At 48.7% G+C, this 21563-nt stretch overlaps 9 protein-coding genes across 9 annotated transcripts; 2 read left to right on the forward strand and 7 right to left on the reverse strand.

Moving 5' to 3' along the window:
* Window positions 1–243: 243 nt before the first annotated feature.
* On the reverse strand, window positions 244–1277 carry N7520_001118 (uncharacterized protein; the record flags this gene model as incomplete). The annotated part of the gene is made up of 2 exons (XM_057135053.1): window positions 244–607; window positions 661–1277. The coding sequence occupies 2 exons, from the start codon at window positions 1275–1277 to the stop codon at window positions 244–246; spliced, it is 981 nt and encodes a 326-aa protein (XP_057000989.1).
* Window positions 1278–3312: 2035 nt separating this feature from the next.
* Window positions 3313–4774, reverse strand: glnA (glutamate--ammonia ligase; the record flags this gene model as incomplete). Its single annotated transcript, XM_057135054.1, has 5 exons — window positions 3313–3752; window positions 3808–4312; window positions 4501–4593; window positions 4684–4716; window positions 4772–4774. The coding sequence occupies 5 exons, from the start codon at window positions 4772–4774 to the stop codon at window positions 3313–3315; spliced, it is 1074 nt and encodes a 357-aa protein (XP_057000990.1).
* Window positions 4775–8611: 3837 nt separating this feature from the next.
* Window positions 8612–10920, reverse strand: N7520_001120 (RNA polymerase II mediator complex middle subunit MED1; the record flags this gene model as incomplete). Its single annotated transcript, XM_057135055.1, has 2 exons — window positions 8612–9274; window positions 9325–10920. 2 exons carry the CDS (start codon window positions 10918–10920, stop codon window positions 8612–8614), a joined length of 2259 nt encoding a protein of 752 aa, XP_057000991.1.
* Window positions 10921–11326: 406 nt separating this feature from the next.
* N7520_001121 (uncharacterized protein) lies at window positions 11327–12297 on the forward strand (the record flags this gene model as incomplete). Its single annotated transcript, XM_057135056.1, has 5 exons — window positions 11327–11422; window positions 11471–11877; window positions 11930–12009; window positions 12154–12184; window positions 12231–12297. 5 exons carry the CDS (start codon window positions 11327–11329, stop codon window positions 12295–12297), a joined length of 681 nt encoding a protein of 226 aa, XP_057000992.1.
* A 123-nt stretch (window positions 12298–12420) lies between these two features.
* Window positions 12421–13713, reverse strand: N7520_001122 (SOS response-associated peptidase; the record flags this gene model as incomplete). Its single annotated transcript, XM_057135057.1, has 3 exons — window positions 12421–13016; window positions 13067–13559; window positions 13606–13713. 3 exons carry the CDS (start codon window positions 13711–13713, stop codon window positions 12421–12423), a joined length of 1197 nt encoding a protein of 398 aa, XP_057000993.1.
* A 158-nt stretch (window positions 13714–13871) lies between these two features.
* Window positions 13872–15314, forward strand: N7520_001123 (TPR domain protein; the record flags this gene model as incomplete). The annotated part of the gene is made up of 1 exon (XM_057135058.1): window positions 13872–15314. The coding sequence occupies one exon, from the start codon at window positions 13872–13874 to the stop codon at window positions 15312–15314; it is 1443 nt and encodes a 480-aa protein (XP_057000994.1).
* A 222-nt stretch (window positions 15315–15536) lies between these two features.
* On the reverse strand, window positions 15537–17140 carry N7520_001124 (pantothenate transporter; the record flags this gene model as incomplete). Its single annotated transcript, XM_057135059.1, has 4 exons — window positions 15537–16183; window positions 16235–16411; window positions 16461–16675; window positions 16737–17140. 4 exons carry the CDS (start codon window positions 17138–17140, stop codon window positions 15537–15539), a joined length of 1443 nt encoding a protein of 480 aa, XP_057000995.1.
* Window positions 17141–18418: 1278 nt separating this feature from the next.
* cpcB (40S ribosomal protein RACK1) lies at window positions 18419–19794 on the reverse strand (the record flags this gene model as incomplete). Its single annotated transcript, XM_057135060.1, has 4 exons — window positions 18419–18844; window positions 19074–19391; window positions 19532–19658; window positions 19715–19794. 4 exons carry the CDS (start codon window positions 19792–19794, stop codon window positions 18419–18421), a joined length of 951 nt encoding a protein of 316 aa, XP_057000996.1.
* A 629-nt stretch (window positions 19795–20423) lies between these two features.
* On the reverse strand, window positions 20424–21393 carry N7520_001126 (succinate dehydrogenase assembly factor 2; the record flags this gene model as incomplete). The annotated part of the gene is made up of 2 exons (XM_057135061.1): window positions 20424–20860; window positions 20949–21393. 2 exons carry the CDS (start codon window positions 21391–21393, stop codon window positions 20424–20426), a joined length of 882 nt encoding a protein of 293 aa, XP_057000997.1.
* Window positions 21394–21563: the final 170 nt, after the last annotated feature.

Raw genomic sequence — 21563 nt, forward strand, 5'->3', positions numbered from 1 at the left:
CCACGCGCATGACACCCCCTTCGCACAGATGATCTGTGTAGCTACGCTCGAGGACTGGGTCTTCGCTAAGCTACTTGGATCATTTATACACGACCTGTATGAAGATGGTAGAGACTTAATAGAACTGGGATGTTCGTCAAAATACCATGTGTAATTCTTGTAGTACTAGTAGATACGTGCAAGTTCAAGCTTATATCATGTCAAACCACAGAAAGCTACTGACCCAATATACCACACAATAGGTCAAAGACCAAAAGCTAAAGCTCCCATTAAGACCCCAAACGTCGCACATGTCCAAGGGACCCATGCACGAACAGTGACCCCACTTGCCGCACCAATGCCCACATGAAGAACATTTCCACCCGTTGCCGTAGCAGTACCTGTATCACCTGTTGCAATGGGAACCGGGCTCGTAGAGCTCTCGAGGTATGTAGCAGAGTAAGGGGCGGAAAGCGAGTAGTAGCTAGCACTATACGCGAACCATTCATTCGCCTCAGCAGTGCCAGTCGCATAAACCGACCAGATAGTTGTGGTAGTAGTCTCCGTCGAAGTAACCAGCTGCACCGTATAAGGCGAATAAGACGTCCAGAAGTAAACCCAGTAAGACCTATCAACATCAGTACCTCATTCATTTCCAGTTCCAATTCCAGTTCTACTCACCAGTAGTACGTAGTATAATAATACTCATACGCATAGGCATAAGAAGTATAAGAAGTCTCGGTCTCAGTCTCAGTCTTCGACGCAGCAGAAGACCCGGAAACAAACCCAGTCACCGTAGCCGTCGCAGAAGTCTCACCGGACCCACCAACCGTATTCCCCAAACTCCCCTCCCCATCAGACCCCACACACCCACTATCAGGACAACAAACCTTCTCCCCATTCCAAATCTTACACTGATACCCCGCATCACAATAATAGCCTCTTTGGCAACATTCGCCGCCAACAGGGGAGCAATAGCCATTATTCCCACAGCAGTTCCAGCCACTAGGACATGTTCCGACGATGCAGCATGTGTCGCCTGGATCGGAACAGTACCCGTTACTACAGCACCCGTTGCCGCTAGGGCAGCATTTGGATGTATCGGTGCTGCATTCTGCGTAGCCGGTTGGACAGTCGTAGTAGTCGCGGTTTGTCAGGAATATGTCGCGGGGGTTGAGGTTGGATTGGGCAAGGTTGAGGGTGGCATTTGAGTGGAGTTGGGGCTGGTTTTGGGGGCTTGCGAGGGTAGATTGTTGGAGGAGGAGGAGAGTTAGAGCGCAGCTCTTGAGTAGGGTCATTTTGAGGTCAACTTTGATGTATGTTCTCAAAAGGTCCCGAGGTCACAGATATGTTCAAATGTTGGGAAGTAGAGGTCTAATCTAGTAAGAGGAACGGTGAAAAGCCGTTTATACAAGTTGCGCCTTGACTTTGGTCTAAATGAGGGGAATATCTAGATATTGAACCTTCGCCCAGAGCCGCCCAGCTTTCACGGTGGGATGGTGTTGTCAAATACGAGGCAATAACCGTGGAAGCTTGGCACGGTCTCAAGCCGCTTTTTCGCATACAATGAAATCATTGCTCAGATATTCAAGGCTAGCGATCGTGAACAGTTTCAATTATGTTTCCACCAGTATTCAATATTGTTCACTCGTCGTGGACGTAACCATGGGACTTGGACTTAGGGCTGGGAGATCTGGCATCGGGTATATCAGGGGCTCAACCACGCCCGAATACGAGAGAAAGTCTATTCTTCATGAATTGGCACATGTTGAGTCCCTGCATGACCTTAATATAGCTTAGTGTATTTCTTGGGCTTTTGAATTCCGATGATGCCCGAGCTATCTGCGACAATCTGCACGGGACAGCCCAAGATCGAAGAGACGCTCTCTTCTAAGGTACATAGAAAAGAAATTAGGAGTAATATATTGGAATCTTTACATACTAGCAGTAGGCAGGAACAAGAGAACTGCGTGGACAAAGTATAAAACTGACAACAACAAACGATATGATCAGGTTGTATTGGTCAAGAAATCAGTAGAAATACATAGTCAACTAGAAAGAGCTACTATAATACACACCCCAGTCCAAATTCACCTGGAAACAGCCTTGATTTCTGGCTTTGAGCCGCTTCCCACGTAACACCATGTGCTACAATTACTATGTTGTTTCATCTGAATCAGATGAATCATCGCCGTTCCGTCCATAAAGCCACCAATGATTTTATTCGGCTTTCTTCAGATCTCTGTCCTCCCGACCTGCCAGCCTCAGATTTGGACCCCAGTCAGCTGTTTAAACGTGTTCTGAGGGGAACAGCTAAGGCCAGTGCCGCGTCTAACGCAGCTAGTGTGTCATACAACCTTTCCTTTCCATCATCATAACTGACGACGTCCTTTGATGAACAGAAAAAAGTACCGGGCAATAAACATTGAAGTAGCCCATTTTTGGGTCGAGTGTCACAGGCCATTCATTCCGCAACCAAAAGAGGCCTTAGAGATATGGGATTAGATGACAGTGCATCGATGAGAATTAAATGCTAGGACGAGATTTCGGCTGGCCCTTAATTGTTTGTATGATCACGCAAGTCATGCTTCATCGCAGCCAAGAGTCATGTGTCAAGAATCTAGACATAGTAGCTCTATGTATAACATTTTGTATTAGCATTACAATTCAATGATCTACCTTAGAACTGACAGTTTGACTTACAAGAATGCACCATATAGTCACGTTTATAAGGATTGAGATGGGACATGACATAAAAGCTACCAAGATTGCGGAGGCGGGAAGGGAACCCCATACTGTAGTGTGGGGTTGCAAGCCACAGGATCAACGGAGCTAGGAGTTACCCGGACATAAGATGAAGATGGAGGTTGAATTAAGAATGTGGAGCTGTATGTTGACGAAACACGCGATTTGTGATCTGTAGATCATAATGCATACATAAGCTGATCAGGTACCGAGTCCCTACTGGCATACGGGTAAATACGATGAATACGATGAAGAGGAGCATGGTCTTTCTCAAAACGATGGTTGATTTTCCATCCATGTCATGGTTCTATGCTATTGTACGTCACACATAAACCCCGGAAAGGGTGATTCAAGACAAAAAACAAGAGACTCGGCAAGTGCAACGAGGGAGAGATGTGAACGCAGGAGGCGGACTCTGGCGTCGAGAGCAGAATAGTTCGGTTCAGGTAGAGGAACACGGGTAAATAATAAGAAGAAAAAAGAGACAGGACAGTATTCTATGGCTCCCTCATGCAATCAGGCCGCTCTCATGGTCCGAACTCCCAGTTGATGCCGGAGGGTATCGGAGCGCTAAAATGATTTCAATCTTTAAAGACCACCACACAGAGTCTCGGCAATAATACCGGTGATCTGGTACGGGTCAGCGTTAGAAGCGGGGCGACGATCCTCGAAGTAACCCTTGCCATCCTTGGCGACCTGGCGGGGGATACGGATGGAGCCACCACGGTCGGCAACACCATATGAGAACTTCTCGATGCTGCCGGTCTCGTGGCGACCAGTGAGACGCTCCTCATTGCCCTCACCGTAGACGGCAATGTGCTCAACGTGACGGGCCTCGAGCTTCTTCATCATAGACTCGATGACCTTGAGACCACCTTCGGCACGGGTGGCATTGGTCGAGACGTTGGTGTGGAGACCGGCACCGTTCCACTCACCCTTGATGGGCTTGGGCTCGAAGGAAATGCGGACACCGAACTCCTCGGCAACACGGTGGAGGATGAAACGGGACATCCAGAGGTGGTCACCCACTATTGATATGGTCAGCCTTCGCTATAAGAAAAATTTGCAAGGAGAAAATCTTACTCTCAATGCCGGGGACGGGGCCAACCTGGTACTCCCACTGAGAGGGCATGACCTCAGCGTTGATACCGGAGATGTTGACCTTGGCGTACAAGCAGGCACGGTAGTGAGCCTCGACAATGTCACGGCAGTAGACCTTGCCAGTACCGACACCACAGTAGTAAGGACCCTGGGCACCGGGGAAACCACCGGAGGGCCAGCCGTAGGGCCAGCCATCGGTACCGAGAAGAGTGTACTCCTGCTCCAGACCGAACCAGAACTCCTCCTTGGCGTGGGTCTCGAACAGGCGGGCGGCCTCGTGACGGTAGTTGAACTTGTTGGGGGATCCATCGGAGTCCCAGGTCTCGCAGAGGACAAGGATGTTGTCACCCTGGCGGAAGGGGTCGGGGAAGATGGCAACGGGGCGCAGGTAGACATCGGAGTTACCGCCGGGGGCCTGGCCGGTGGAGGAACCGTCGAAGTTCCATTCGGGGAGCTCGTCGACGCTGGTGACGGCCTTGGACAGGGTCTAAGGAAGAAGTGATGTTAGTGAGACGATCGGAAGAAGGCCCCTCCATTTCACGTGATACGGATAGTTGCAGGCGTCGCGTGCGCGATCGGGTACCCCGTGCACAGGGCTTATCGAGTCCGATCGAGCGATAACGATGCCAAAGCAACCAATCCGACCCCGCGATGGAAGCACAGAAGAATGCATACCTTGGTCTTGGAACGAGTGCCACCAGTGGAATCGATCCAGATGTACTCTGCCATGACCGAGCCACGCTGGTCAAGGTTCATGTACTTCATGAGCTAAATACCCAAAAGGCAAGTCAGTATGTACATTTCCTCTCTGGCTTAATCGCCATTGTGGAAATTCAAAGCAACGAGAGTCAAACGCACATTCTCCGTGTTGGAGATGACAGTTGAATCAGCCTAGAAAAGAATTGTTAGTGATCCGTCTCAGTGAGTCATCGCGACAGGCACGTACCATAATGAGTGATTATGGATATGTGTGAGTTAAAGAAACAGTTGGGCTTGCAAGCAAGCAGAGAGGGTTTTGAAGTTTTTCTTAAAAGGGGATCCCGAAGGATTAAAAAAACAGAACTGATGGATGGAATAAATCCAAGGAAAGAGGGGAGTTTTGTAGATGGTGGGGGGGAGAAGAGAGAAAAGGAGGAAAGATAAAGATTTAAATTTAGTCACGACCAGTCACGCTTCTGAGTGCTTTTTTCCATTGAAGTGGGGGAAAGCAAGCGCAGAAATTGAAAAAAAAAAATAAAAAATAATAAAAAATCAATTTTTAAATACCAAATTTACTGGAAAAGGCGTGGATCAATCTTATTTGGGTTTAGCGGTATGGAGTGATTTTGGTATGGTATTTTCCATTTTACCGATCAAAGTGCCTCATACTGGAACCATTCCTTGTCCGTCGTTAGGGAAACTCAAGAAAATCACTCACACATTCTATGCCTTTTTTTTGCTTTTTTCTGGTTCTCAAAAACCTTTACAAGATCTGAAACTAGTATCTATAATATCTGCTTTCAAGCGAGACAAGCGCAACTCCCCGTCTATTTACCGGATTCAACGCCACCCCCCGTGTCATCATCGTGGCATCATACAAGTTTTGGTGCCGGTCGTCGCCGAGATCGTAGGGGAATCACGAAAAGATCTTCCGCAATTCCATTCTAATCCCGTGGATTGGTTTCCCCATGGAAACCCTAAGTTTCAACAACGACCATTTCCCCGTCAATTTCAAAATCTTTTTCTTTGTCTGCATGTACATAAGAAACCTGTCTGTATCAATACATACCGCCACCCGAGCGCCTTCTCTGGTGCAGCTTTCCTTCTGATACACTTGTGATAACCTCGATTTGTACCCAATCAGCGGTCAAGCCTTGTAATTAACCCCAGTAATCAGCATCCTATCCTCCCCTTCTCGTTGGACCGATAACGACAGGAACGCCCGGATCTTTTAAATCAACCGCTATCAATTGGAGGACAAAAGGAGGAACAGATGCCATGTGCACCGCATCTGCTTCCCAGATCTGGTCGGCCCCGCGGTCTGGGTTCCCGAGGCGTTGCTCATCCCCCCCACTGGATGTCTTTATCCCGCGCGGGAAGGGTCCGGGGGAGTGTTCTCCCCTTCTGACCTCATCTGACCGGCAGTCAATCAAATCGAAAGTCCAAAAGTTCTTTGAGATTCTTGCGTATCGTGTTTGATAGATAGAAATTGTAAATTGTTGCTAATGGGGGTTAGCAATAATCCTGGTCAAGGTGCATATCAGCTATTAACATGCAGTGATCCACGACAGTTCTAGATTGCCTACTTAGTATGAGCAACCGCAGAAAGCGAAGGCACAAGCAAAAGCAAATCTTCAATCAATTTTTTCTCGTCTTGCTTTTTCCACTATCAAACTGGCTAGCGGTGGACTGTATACGAATCAACCTGTGCGAAGTACTCATACTCCATTCGTTAGTACCGCAATTGCGCCATTCCTTATCAGCATATCACCGCGTGGACACGCTAAGTATCTCTTTGCAGTAGTCCCCCAGAAGCGTACCTGCAGCGGCAGAACATCGAAATCTGTCGGATATAGAAAGCGATGTCAATCTCAAGATTATGTACTTCGTACTCCGACCATACACAGTTGACCGGTATTCGTTACATTACCAGAGAAATACAGATCCGCAACCCCATCGAGCTCCAGGGAGAACCCAGCCTGGCTCTGGTGGAGCGTGGCAAAACGTTCTCGAAACCTCCGGTCACTCACCAATCAGGACACTAAACGACCCCGACACCGGCCATGGGTTCCTGCAGTACTGGGTTTTTTCAGTCACGCGTCTCGTTGGGGATTCTTTTTGATAATAATCTGCCATTTGATTATTTAATTTTTTTTCTTTTTTTTCGTTCGCTCGGCTAATTGATGTAAGATATCCGCTTTGGGTTTGTGTGCGTAGCAAATATCAAGCGAGATTTTCTCAGAATCAGATTTCATGAAATGTACTAGCAAAAAGGGAAAATTAGGATAAAAAATAGCTAGTGATTGGATAGGTATGTATGCATAGAAAAGTGGCGACGAGATCTCCCCCGTATTTTCGTCGACAAGTTAAGGTCGGGAAGTTCAGGGGAATTAGTGGCTAAGGAACCCTTGTTTCCCCGACTTCTGTCAGCCCTGGGGTTCAGTCTAAGAATAATCTCTTGGCTAGTTATATACCGAGTATCCGATCCGTTCTCCATTTCAATTCAATATTCATTCCATCTGTCGCACATGCACAGCCTCTTCTATTTTCTATTTTCTATTTCTATCGCTATTTCTATTTTCTTGTGTGCGTACGTCCTACAAGATAAGAATAGTAACCCGCTACATGCCGTTAGTCACCCGGCATGATCGCCGAGGGTCTCGACCTTACTCCTGAATAACGTGCAACGTGGAAGATATTTCGGCAAACCACACATCTGGAAACTTTTTTTAATATTCATAATACGCTAACTTCAACCAATGCATGAATCGCCCAAAATGATGCCAAAACCCAGAACAGGAACAAAAATTGCAAGTTCCATCAAGGATCGACGCCCGAATTTGCTTATCGGATAGCGTTCATTGGCTCAGGACCCGCTTGACACACGATGCTGACTAGTGATAGTCATCGCTCCAATACCTAAGACGTAATATCGCCCAGTTTGGGAGGTGGATGGAGTTGGATGGATCACAGGTTCAAACTCAACAATTTAATGGAAAATTCATGTCAATTCTGCGTCTAAGCAAATACTCAAGGAAGGTCCGAGTACAGGGGGTAAAAGACAAATGCAAACATACAGCGTACGAAGTATTTTTTAATTTGTATTTTGTATTTTGACTTGAGTACGGAGTACTTGTACTTACTACAGTAATAAATGCCTCACCGGAATGGGAATGTTCGCTACACGGAGTATCCGTAATGAGGGGCTTTACCCACTTGCGATAACGAACTATGTCATGCGACAAGCTATCACAAAAGCCTCAACCGGTGGGGATGTTTCGGCGAGTGGCTGACGGTAGTGCCTCGTAGTCGGTTTCACGTTCGTTACAAGGTGTATTAGTTCCTGGCAAGAGAGGGGTCAATTTTCAAGGTTTCTTTTTATTCCGCGTCTGGCGAGTCATTTTTATTGATTTCATCATCACGAATTAGTAAACCGTATGAGGCATATGTTCCGTACTGAAGTCGTTGGATCTGCAAGAGCGACGCAACCGCGCAGACTGCGCTCCCCGCAAAACTCAAACGGTCTATGTGATCGGCTGCGATGACATAGCCATGCGATGAGCATCACTTCCAAGCTTTATCAGGATTTGGTATCATGTGATACGATCTAGCCCTCGAGACCGTGGCGGGGTGGATTTCTTAATCTGGTCTAGAATGGATTTCAAGCTAGTCTAGGGATTCCGAAGGCCGAAAAATTGAAGTGTTCTAGATCAGGTGCTGAATTTCATTGTGTAATCATAGCTAATCAGTGACTAGCTAGTAGGTATCATAATGTATGTTGGAAATGCACATCAATGGGAGTATGCTCCGCGGTATTGCGACACAGCTCAAGGCGCTGTAGCATGTTGCTAAGTAGATCTATGAACTGTCTCAGAGGATAGTAAGCACGTAAGCTTCCATAGGCCATACCTTCCTGACTAACCACCAGCAAGGATATCCAGACCATGGTTGTGTACTAACTTGGACCAGGGCCAATTGTCATGCAATACTCGCCGACAGGTCATTGGATCGCAAGCAAGTCTTGCGCAACAGTATCTGAACGATGGTCAAAGGCACTCGCCATCTGGGTCTAGACACTGATTCGGAATCACCGGCGGAGCCGTTCCCGCAGGACCCATTCTACCAGGATGCCCAGGTCCTGCGAAGTCTCCAAGACCCTGGCGATCTTTTTGTGGATATCCTGCAGGCTCGGCTTATCATCCGCTGCTTGCATCTCGGTATCTCCCGGATCACCGTTGGTTGCATCAAGGCCCGAACTGTCAACCACTGAAATACGGCCATTGAGGCCAACTTCAAAGCAGAGCGAAACTTGTACTGATTGACGCACAAACTTCTCGCCACTGCCGGTATTTATGCCGGGGTTTGTGATAAGCAGCATAAGGGCCGGAGCTTGTCCAAGTTGGGTACGTAATGTCACGTCCACCTTGACATCGTTTACGAATAGTCGGTTATCTTGACTGTTGTTGAACCACGAGAAAACATCGCTAGAACCATCACCAGTTGAGAGCCCATTGCTGAGCAGCATGTTGAGCTTCTCTTCATTAGGGTCATCATTGCTGAGGATAATGATATTGTCTGGGCCGCCAAAGAGATTGGAATCCCGGCCCGAGGTTGGACCGGGGTTTGATTTTGTTGGAGTCATTTTTGTCGGTGTCGTTCTCGCAGATACTGTCAAGTCACTTTTTTCCTGGTCAGGAGACTTGAAGACTTTGCGAATCAGACTTGCAAGCAAAGCGTATTGACGAAATACCTAGATTCTATTAGAACTGTTTAAGCAGCCAAGAAGCTGGGTTCACATACTGGGAGAATATCGGCGAGTTGTCGAGGATGAGAAAATGGGAGCTCACGAATCTTGCGGCCTGCGACGGATTCGAATGCCTGAAAGGTGTAGTTGTGTTGTTTAACGTAAGATGCGCCAGTCGAATCAATAGAATGCACAGACATTCTGCGCTTTCGACGGCCAGGTTGGGGTGATGCCTCAGCCGTTGTGGAATCTGAAACCAACAAACCATCATATGTAATCATTTTGAACTCATGTGGTAGTTGCATTCCAAGGTGTCGATAGATTTCAGACGCCGCGAGGATGGGAATGTCAAGAGCAGGCTCTAACTTGGCAACAAAGCGACGATTTGGCGGTGATGATTCCAGCATACTAGAGTCAAGAGCCATTGGATCAGGGTGGTTTCCATGCGAGAGTTGCGTGGTCTGGGGAGGATCAAGCCATTCAACAGACCGCGCTGTCTCAGCTGATGGTGACGACTCGGATTTTTCTCCAGATGTGAAGACCTCGGTCCCTATCCACTCTTTGGAGATGCGAAGGGACGGGTATCCTTCTTCACACTCAATCATCACAGTCCATATCCGTTCTTGGTCTTCCATCTCATTGGCCTCTCCGTCAATCACCATTTCATCGGACGATCTATTTGCCTTGGCATCCAAGACCTTGGCCTGATCGACCCAGAACTCTAAGCCAAGTCCGATTCGGGATCCTTTGTGCATGCTTGGACGGCCAATGATCCCAGAACAGAGATGCTCGTAGTCCCCACCATATTTGCCGTTCTTCCCCTCTTCCACCCAGATTCGCTTGAGGTTCTCCTCAAGACCCTCCAGTGCCTCAAAACAATTCACTTCTTGGCTAAGCTTATCCAGTTTTGCAAGCCACTGCAAATTCTCATAGAAACCCTGGAGGGATTTCCAGTTCCCTGTCTCGCTGTCTCGAGGCGACTGCGCAAGGTTGCGTTTCAAGACAGCAGTCGCCTCTTCTCGTCGCTCACCCTCAGTGTACTCCGGTGTAGCATATCGCAAGCTAACGTCCTTAACAACGTCATGGCCAGCATGAAATTCGATCTCGAGATCGACAAAGTTACCGGCAATATTGATGTCATTGTCTTGCCAAATCGATTCGAATCCTTCCAACCGGCTCAGTCGTTCAACTCCCTCCCGAGACACACCCCGTCCTGCGACTCGCGCATGGAGACACATCACCACTTCTTCAATCCGGTGTCTCTGTTCTTCATCATTGTCACGACCCACTCCAAGCTTGAGTCCTTGCATGCCTAAATTTTGAATGTCGTTATCGTGTATGCCGTGGCCAACAAGAGCGTCGTGGACTGCGGGCGAAGGGCTGATTCCAGTGTAACCGCCAAGCGCAAGCAATGCGGAGGGAGAGCTGAAATTGACGGGATCCTCTACTGCGTTCGATACAACGAGGGGTGTGGCGTACTGATGGGATGAGGAAACACTGATTTGGTGTGTATGTCCAGGTCCCGAAGCTGTCGGAGTCCTTGTAGAAGGGGATTTATGGGCGATGGATCGAGAGAGAGGTGCAGAGGTTGGGTGCGGCGAAGGAGTGAGATGAGTTGGCGTAGCGCCAGGTTTGGCTGACGGGGTCGCCATAATGGGCGCAAAATCTCTCTTAACTCAGAAAAGAGAGGAAATGCCTTGTGAGTCCCAAAGATGCTGAAAGCAACAATTTCGGCGCGGGATGGGCAGTTCAACTCAGTGATCCTGGCGCTCAAGAGCGGATTCCGGAGGTAGGTATAATGCCGGATTTCGGGATGGATAAATGTAGGATCAGTAACCTACAGCTTCCACTCTTGAGATCAACACCGACACTGCAATTGAACGGCGCAACTTCGGCCTACTTTGTCGTTTCCAAGTCGATAACAAGCCATCGTCAACCGCCAGTGCAAGCTATCATTTACCGCCTTGTTGACCGCCTTCCTTGATCTGCACGATAACTGCATGAGGTCAGATCCTATTCATTTCTCTACAATCCAACATATTCCAACATTTTATGATAATGTTCGCTCTTAGAACAGTTGGCAGACATGCCTGGAGTCCCAGTCGATGGGCCCAGATCCGCTGTGTCTCTACATTGGAGGGAAACTCTCATATTGTATGTTTCTGTCCAGTTATCCAGCATTCTGATATTGACTTGATATAGTATGTATTCCCCAATCAGAGCGCAACTGGATCTTATATTCTGTCACTTCTGCCAAATGAGCCCGTCAACTCAAGTTTGGCAATTGGTGTTACATCAAAGCTGCCACCAACACCCGATTCTCTCCGCGAGAACCCCAAATTCTTGAGTATCCTCCAGGAGGTCTTCTCCAAGCACGCACACGAAGATCCAGAGGTACAGTCCCAGGCACAGGTTATGGTGTCTTCATCGGGAGCAAACCTGTACTCTGGTGGTGTGCTGATGGGTAGTCAACGAAAGAACAAACGTCGCGCCGAAATAGGCGATTCTAGCGGAGCCAGTGGTCAGGGTGGCGCTGGCTCTGCTGGCCGAGGTGGTTGGATTCATGTTTCAGACAGCCGACGCCCTCCTGATTATGGGCGGATTGCCTGGTAGGTGAACATATCACTGTATGGGTTGAATCGACTACTGACTGGTGTACAGGCCAGAGGATATCTTCGGAAGCCTTGAAGTGGATGGTGAGGGTCACTTCGCCGGGAATGATGGAAACTATCAATCTAGTGGTAAGCAAATATGTCTATATTTTGATTTATGGCCCCCTTGTGCACGTTCCACAAAATAATGGGGACGTGGAATGAGCTGGTTTCCCTTGCCACCTTACCAAAGGATGATGATCATATGGTGAATAACGATCTAACCATTAATAGGCACCTACAGAACTGTGACTCGGGATGGAATGTAAGTCACATTTACCAACACTCATTCAATATACTAACATAGTCAGTCTTGGCCTGAGTCCTTTCCTCAGAGCGAAGCTAGTTCAGCGGCTGAAAGAACTCGACCAGCAGTAGGTCTGATACGAAATTGGTCAAACGTGACTTACAGGGACATATTGACTCCATTATCGGCGTTAAGGCAAACTTTATAATAGTGTATAACAGACTTTCATTCCTTCATAGCGATTCATTACATGATTATTTGAAAAAGTTGGTGATTCGTTGAGATCCATCAGTCGCTTTCGTTGCGGGTTTCTTGTTGGAGATGTTGGAGGTAGCACTTCGTGTCTTCATTTTCTGCGGCGTTACTGTGCCCTGAAGCTTGGCTTTCTTGATGTCACTGTAGGTCGACTCGGGTGTATGCTCTCGCTTAATGCCCAGTGCTGTAGGTTTCTTTTCTTGATCTTGTTCAGTTTTGATATCCTTTCTCGGTGACGCTGATTCCTTCGAGGCAAGTTCAGTAGACAGAGTCTTTTCCTCTTTCTTCTGGGCATTAAAGAAGTTGGCAATGTTGCTCTTGTTATCCTTGCTGTCTACCGGAATAATAAAGTCAGGAGAGTTATTCCCAACCTTCCCGACTTCTTTTGGGACCTGGTAACACTCCAGCTCGCCCTCGTACGGCTTCAGGAGCGATTGTAGCTCTTTTGACCACGTTTTCCGACTTGGGTCAAGCCATGTCTTCATAGCTGCGGATCCAGCATCCAGAATTACAGGCATACGATCATGCAAAAACTTCAAGTAGGAGTTTGATGATGTTGTTATAACGGTAAAGGTGTAGAGCTTCTCGTCGGACCCTGCTACCGGTCAATCTACATCACAACACTAGCCAAGGAGTGTAACGTACCTTCATACGACACGCAGTCCCATAATCCTGCAAAGCACATCAAGTCTCCATCTTTGCGCTTCACAAAGTGTGGAATTCTGTCTTTGCCTCCTGGTCCCTTCTTCAACCACTCGTAGAATCCTTGGCAAAGTATAACGCATCTCTTGCGACGCTTCATGGTTGTCCACATGCCACGATCTTCAATGAGCGAGTCATCACGACAATTAATTGTCCGCATGAGAGATCCATAATCCGGTTGTCGCTTAGTCCAGAAGGGGATGAGACCCCATTTCATGCTTTGGAGCTTGTATTTTGTCTGGCCTTTAGCTGCTTCCTGTGCCTCATGCTCTCCCTTCTCACTAGCTTCATGTTCTTTTTCGGGGACATCAGCTCGGTAAATCGCACCAAAGTTCCCGGGTGCAAAGTTGAAGGTTTCTCTAACTTCGTCATCTTCTGGTGCTTCGTCTACTGGCATTCCTCTGTCCTCGAGCTGCTGGCGCATGTACGCCATGCGCTATGGAGTCAGCATGGGCCTGGAATCAGTACGAAGAAGAACCTACCACACCTAAAGCATAACGTCCACACATGTCTGACCGTACTAGAGTTATCGTATCAAATATCGTATCATATGAGAATAGTCGCTGGTTGAAGTAGGTGGGCGACGTCATATGGCGGAGAGAAGCTCCAGCCAAGAAGAAAATCAAGCGGGTTCGATCCGCCGCATCTTTAATTCCTTCAACACCTCAACCTCTCATTTCAACCTACAGATCCAATTCAACGACGTGTCCTACTAGGAAGAATCAATTAGCAAAACCCCACACCGTCAATGTTCCGCGCAGTTTCGCGGCGCACCAGCGCCTGCACCTCAAAGCTCGTCCAAGCACAACGCCCTTCCCTGACACGGGCAATATACACCAACAATGCCAGACCAACACCCCAATTAAAGCCCAAGGGCACCCAGCTCACCCTTTCACAAATCTCCCGCCCGCGGCAAATAACCTTCGCCCAGCGCGTACGTCTCCACTACCGCGAAGCGTCCAAGGGGATCTTCCGCAAGAACCCCATTCTCCTTCCGCTCGCCATCGTTGGAGTCGTTAGCGCTATTGGAACATTTGTCTACATTTCTTATGTGGAGGTCACTCGTGTCGGACCCCAGTATCACAAATTCCCGCCGCCGGTAGCCGATGCGCTCCGCACTGCTGTGTACTACACTGAGATCGATCTGAATCCGCCCAAGGCACTACAGGCGTACAAGGAGGCGCTTCGGATTGCTGCGGAATTGGGAATGCACCCTTTCTCAGATGAGGTGCTTGGTATTAAGCTACAGGTGGCTATGATGTTGGAGAAGGCTGGGCTGGTGAAGCCGGCGATTGAAGTATTGGAACGGACGAAGGATGAGGCGCTGAAATGGGTGGATCAGGGACACAATGCTGGGGCTGCTACAGTTGGTCTTGCGAAGAATGGTGTGCCTGCGTCGGTGCAGACTACTGCGGACAAGGTGCAGAAAGAGACCGAGGCGATGCAGGATGCTGAGAAGGAATTGCGGGAGATGCAGGAATTCGAGGCGCGCCAACGGGATCGAACGCTGAAGAAGGTTGTTGGTATGCAGATGAAGTTGGGTGAGCTCTATGGCAGTGATCACATCCAAGATGAGAAGAAGGCCGAGGCTGCGCAGGTCGCTGCTGTAGAGCTGTGTTTGAAGGAGATGCACCGCCGCGAGAAGCTCGGCCTCCCTGTTGGTGGCGGGGGTGCTACTGAAGGAGGAGAGGAGTCTTGGTTGAATATGACTGAGATTGCTACGGCGTTGGGCGAGCTTGCGTCTACTTACAGCGCTAAAGAACGTCATGACCTGGCCTTGCCTCTGTATCTGCGCGCATTGGATTTGATTCGCGGAGCAGAGGGTGATTCGCCATCCTGCAAGCAGGTCGGTCTGCTGAACAACGTCGCCAGTGCTTTGGTTGGCCAAGTGCAGCAACCAGCTCGGAACCAGAAATCAGTTACTCCGGAGCAGAGTATTGACGCGGCCCGACAGTGGGCTCAGAAGTCTCTTGATGTGGCTGCAAGAATCCAACCGCCTGTTCGTGATGAGGAGTGTGATATAAGCTGTGTTGCAGCGACCTACAATCTGGGTGAGCTTGCAGAGCTGCAAAATAAGCCAGATGTGGCTCAGCAGCGCTACTTGGAGGCCAAGTCCCTAGCAAAGGGACTTGGATTTGAAGAGGGCATTGCCATGGCGGATGAAGCCTTGGGGAGGCTTGCAAAGAAATGATCTTGGAGGCGTAAACTGCACTACCAGATAGGTGGGCATCTGCATATGTACTTATATTATGATCCTAGAATTCAACTCCGATGAACATATTCAATGTCTCAGGTGGCAGGAAAGACTCCGAATATTTGAAGACAAGACCCAGCCCTCACTTAGGGCCTGGGAGTATGTATACGATGTATTCTATAACAATATTCCGCGTGATGCAAAGAGGTCCACACTTGGCTACACACGAGCCTTCGGTTGTACATTAATCGGCGTATTCTCATCGACTGTCTCATGTGGAAAGCCCGATTCCCCGGCATCAGATCCTTCAGCTGGAATCCTCCCGATAATGCCGCGTGCTGTATCCCTCTTTTCAAGATAGGCAATGATTGCGATAAACGGCAGGGTCAGTGTCCCTGTGACTAAACTGGCAATATACCCCTTTCTAAAGTCAGGCGCATCAGTCGCTGGGTAGAAAATCAAGGGCCACCAAGAGACAAAGGCAAAGTCAAATGAGTTCATGAACCCTGTCGTGATAGCTCGTAATTGGAAGTCGTGACTTGTCACATCAGCCATCCACGAATACCACACAGCCTGTGGGGCAAAGGTGGTGCCAAGTAGGTAAAAGGCAACAAAGTATCCAGCATCTGTAGACGGGCTGGAGACTAAGACAGCTGAGCCGATGATGAAGGTCAACCCGATCGCGATAGACACTTCCCAGCGGGATTGGAGCTTATCAGAGATCACGGCGTAGAACACTGTTCCAAAAATAGCTGTCGCGTAGATACCTGTAGGATAGTTGTTCTGCTGAATAGTGGTATAGCCTCTTGAAGCCATCCAGTAAGCCATGACGTTGTTCTGTAGCATCTGTACGCAGAGCGAGTACACTAGAGATCCCGATTAGAAGTAGATCCAGTGCATAGTTAGAATCCACATACACATAAAGAGGGATGGCAACAGGTAGAACTGCCAGCTCAGCAAAACACGTTTGAAAACGGTCATATCCCAGGATTGCTGGCGAAGCGGACCGAGGCGAGTGGCTGCATGTTCCTTTTGCTCATCATTGAGATACCAGGCGGCACGGTGAGCAGGGAGATCCGGAATAAAGACCCAGCCTATTCGCTGATCAGCATCTTGCCATCAATAAGGCTGCGCAAGACTCACCGAATATCGCAACTGGAATTGTCATGACCGACACAATAATGAAGATCCATTTCCACGCCGGTAAACCACCTTTGCCTGCCAGAGTCTCAAGCAGACCAGCCTGCATCCAGCCACCGGACATTGTCCCCAGTTGGCCAAACACACAAAACACAGCTGCTCGCACCCCCAGCTCGGACTTTCGATACCATGAGCCGAGAATGAATTGTGCTCCAACACTGCGAACATAGTTAGATTCAACCCGTCTGAATAGAGAGAAATAATAATTCGAAGACATACTATGCAATAGCAGAAAACCCGCCCTCGATGGCATTCAGTACAATGACTTGCCAGGCATGTGTCATCTTGTAAGTAATCAATGTCAACACACTCCAAGTCACATTAGCAGTAACAAAGACATATTTCGGTCGCAAGATGGTTAGAAGGCTGGTACCCGGCATTTGACACACGGCATAAACAACCAGGTAGGCGGTGTTCATGTAGTTGTACTGCTTCCCTTCAAAGCCCAAGGCCTCCTTCATACCACTAATATAAGCAGATGAATAACTAGCCCGAGTAATACCGAACAAAAACCAGATCAACGAGAAATAAGGGAGCAGTGTCACATCGAGTTTGGACAGTAAGGCTCGATCCTTGGCATCTGGACCCCAGAGCCAGATGGCAAGCTTTTTCAAGACCGTCATGCTTCTTGGAGTAGCGCAGAGCAAATGAAAATTTGAGGCCGATAAACTCTGTAGATTCCTTAGTTCTTAAAAGTTGATTCCATAAATCTGCAGCTTCCATGCGGGCACAGTTCTAACAAGGGCGGAAGTTGTCAGACATTCCAGGGTTAAAGTTTCCTGATAAATGTCAGATAATAAGCACTTGAGGACAAAGGATTTAAGCCAGTATTTACCTAGATAGATAATCACGACGAGTTCCTAATGGATGAGGAATTGCTGATAAGCTAGTTCCGCGGGGTCTATGTTGACCTCGGCATGATGTGATAGCAAGGGGGAATGACTATTTCACCGCATGTAACAGGAACCCTGTACATAAGACACTTTTGGGTTTTCTTTTGAATTCCTATATACAACTCAACATTGAAGCGTCTGAAACACATCGTATTTCTACCTAATTTCTACATTTCGAGTTTATCTAGCAACGCGGGGTAGAAAAGTGTACCCCGCATGTTATACATATCGATGGGAATACTGCTGGATATATGTCCGTGAATTTTACAATTTGCAAGCTATTCTGATAAAGAACGTTTTAGAGCATTTGAACTTCCAGCTAAATGACAAGCTAATCATGAGCCAGAAATACAGTACATGTCCTCGAGCAGCTGGTTCATGTACAAGTCCCGGGGCCTATATTATAGTCAACCTTGGAAATTACGTACATGCCCCAGGCGTACATGTCAACAGGTGCAGTGTGATAATGTGTATTCCATCGAACTAGAATCAAGAGTTTCAACATTTATAGCCCTGTTGAACAAGCACGCGTCAAGCTCGACATCGGAGAGCCAGATGATGTACTCCACTCGTGTGCATATCTTCATATGTAGGTATATTGATAGGTTCAACCGAAGTAGTACCCAAAATGCCTCCAGATGTCCAGATGCCCCTACAGGTAGGTGGTCGTTTACAATTCTTAAATGCTACGTCTAGGTCTGGCCGCACCCACTACAAGCCGGAAAAGGGTGAAGAAAAAATAGGAAAACAGTTTTGATGCCTTATGTGGTATTAGAACATCACATGCCTTCACAAGATCCCAGACGATTTTAATGGCGAATCCAGTAAGCTAGGCATGTCAGAAAACCTCGGGGACGGGTAACACCGTGTCCCGACCCAGAGTGCTTCATTGCTCGTGGCTCATACATCCCAAAACCAAAGCCCTTCTTGTTCTGGATTTTGAACTTTTTTTTTGATTCCCTTGGCAATAGATCAAAAAGAGGCCTCCACCTTCACTCGTCAACTCATCTAAGCGCGCGACATAACACCCCAGGCACGGATCTTGTTGTCGGTGTAACCGGCGAACAGGGTCTGGCCATCGGCGGACCAGGCGAGGGAGATACACTCGGGGTCACGGCTCTTCTTGCCCTTCTCAACGTACTCGGGCTTGAGCTCATCAACCTTGCTCTTCTTCTCGAGGTCGAAGATGGTGATGGAGCTGCTGGTGGCAGCGCACAGCCAGTAGCGGTTGGGGGAGAAGACAAGAGCGTGGATCTCGTCACCGGCGTGGAGGGAGTAGAGGTGCTTGGACTCGTTCAGGTCCCAGAGCATGGTGGTACCGTCCTTGCCACCGGAGGCGCAGAGGGATCCATCGGGGGAGATGGTAACGGTGTTGATGTAACCGGTGTGACCGATGTGGTCGGTCTGCAGGCGGCAAGAAGCGAGCTCCCAAACCTAGAGTTGGATAAATTGTCAGCGTCCCAATAATTCATCAATCGCTTCTAGTGATTCACGAGAGAAGTTTCCTATCCAACTCAATATGAATTGGTTGGGTTGGTCTCAATCAGGCATTGGTGATAATTGTCTCATGGCCCGCGAAGGGCTCTGAAGTAGCAAATACGTAAAAGATGCAAACATCCTTTGAAGAGTGTGGGCAAAGTTGAAGATTCGAATGGAAGCGTACCTTGACGAGCTTGTCCCAACCAGCGGAGACAATGACGGGGTTCTGGGGGTTGGGGCTGAAGCGAACGCAGGAAACCCACTCGGTGTGGCCCTTGTCGGTGATGGTGTACTTGCAGTCACCGAGGGTGTTCCACAGCTTGATGGAGCGGTCACGGGATCCGGAGACGATCTGACGGTTGTCGGCGGAGAAAGAGACGGACAGAACGTCGTTGGTGTGGCCGACAAAGGTGCGGGTGGTGTTACCGGTGGACAGCTCCCACAGGCGGAGGGACTTGTCCCAGGAGGAGGACAGAGCGTAGGCACCGTCGGAGGAGATCACCTATATATACAGAAAGACCACCGGTCAGCGAAAACCGTTCCCAAATATTTCCCAGAACCACAGAACTCCGATTCCATTTTGTCGTTTCCCAATGGATCCGCACGCCATGATTCGGTTTCGAGAAGAGGGGGGATGCATACACAGTCAGAGACGATGTGGGAGTGACCCTCCAGGCTGCGCTTGGGGTAGCCGTAGCTGGTGTCATCGCGGGTAAGGTTCCAGATGATCAGGGTCTTGTCGCGAGAGCCAGACAGCAGCATGTTGGGGCTAAGGGCGAAGTCAGAACACGATTCAATGCGAAAATTTGACGAGGTCAGACCTACTTCTCCAGGGAGGTCGCAAGGGAAGTAACCCAGCCATTGTGGCCCTCGAGGGTGCCGCGAAGAACCAGCTGCTCAGCCATGATGGAGTGAGTCGTTGAAGGGTGAGGATGGGCGGAGTAGGTCGTTGACGCTGGGGAGATAAAATCAGAAGGAGGAGGTGCTGCGTGCCCGCCAAAGCCCTAACCCGGTTGGCTGGCACCTTGTGTGGTTCCGCCGTGCCCTAACAATAAGCGAAGGTCACGTGGCTTATCTTATCGACAATTGCATTGAAGTATGAACATTGTATGCATTCTATATCTTTATTGACGAGATCATATAGGCTGAAACAATTTATGAGCATACCATCGTATTATTGTAGCTTGAATTGAAACTTGATTGTACAATTGCCCCTTCAATTGAGGTGTATTTCCTTACTTATCTCCATTTATCCGTATCATTGAAAGAGTTTAGACCCATAAATAAGCCAAGTCTAGATAGAAAGGTACCAATCAACAGATCCATGGATGTCTATTGTGATTGGTCTTGGAATTAGTCTCAGATTCAACATAGATTATGACACTACATATATGCATCCACCCAGCTTAAATCATCTAAGTATACAATGCCTTTCGGCAACTATCATACACTACTTCCAACACTACCAGTAGATCGATCAATATACCGGCTCACCGGTAAACCACATGGGAATAGTTATACAAGAGCCGCAACCCTAGGAGTTGAAAACCTGCACATTGGGCATCCGTCCCAATCCACCACCACCACCAGTCTTCTTATTCTTCGCCGACTCAAACCCAGTGGCACTCTTGTCCCTCACGTGCTGTCTCAGCAATTCCAGCACTTCAGATCCATCCCACCGCTGTGGAACAGGTCGGTACGCAGCCCTGAAAGCACCAATGGTCTGCGCCCACTCGCCGCTCTTCGCGCCAGTCTCCTTCCAGGTCTCCGTCAGCTGGTCCTCGGCAGGAGGATTCTCACCGGTAGCCTCGGGCGGGTCCTGGGTGGCCCAGTAGTAAATGTCCCAGTCATTCTCATCGAGGAAGCGGTCATATTCTTGGAGCTGCTCGGCAGTCATGTTGCGGAGGTAAACGTCGGCGAAGGTGGAAAGGAGGAGGTCGGATTCAAGGATACCGCGCTTGCGGCTTTGGTCTATTCGGTTGTTATTAGTCTGTGATTCAAGGTTTGTATACTTGCAACTCTACTTAGAGGTGCGTTGACATGAAGCGAGAAAACTAACATAATAACCGAGCCCGCATGGTCGTAGTATCTTCTCCAGATCGCTTCAGAGGCTCAACCTTGAAGGTAATACCCTCCATCTCACCAACTCCAAGTTCGGGCTTCTGAGCACCACTCTCCTGGCGACCACCGGTGAAATGTTCAATTCTTCCAGGGTATGGGTCATTGGGGCGGTAGTTCGGGTTGACAGAGTTCAGCATCTCAGGCGGTGCGGGCTTGTTTCCGACATTGGGGAAGTCCTTGGTCATGGTGGAGGTGGTGTTAGGCACGAATTGGTTCGGCGACTTGTTAGCCTGGTTGTCACGGTGGCCCTGGACATTGGGATGGGCACGGTCTTTGGCGTCGATGAAGCGTAGAGCAGTCGTACCGAATGAGCGGTTGATTGCAGGATTGCAGGATGATGACATAGGCCGCAGAGCGCGGTGGATCAGTCTGGGTGCAGACATCTTGTGTTGTTTTATCCCTTCAGATTTGTTGGAAGTGAATGGGAGAAGAGGCGTTGATATGTAATGCTCGGCTTGACATCATTTGAAGGTCATTTGTCCGGGCCGAAAAAGCTACCTGCAACACCCGATGTTTGCATGGTTTGCATATCCATCTACCACTGAATTGATGG

Source organism: Penicillium odoratum (genome assembly GCF_028828045.1).
Source record: "Penicillium odoratum strain IBT 22623 chromosome Unknown utg000001l_segment0_segment0, whole genome shotgun sequence".
In the NCBI taxonomy this organism is placed as follows: domain Eukaryota; kingdom Fungi; phylum Ascomycota; class Eurotiomycetes; order Eurotiales; family Aspergillaceae; genus Penicillium; species Penicillium odoratum.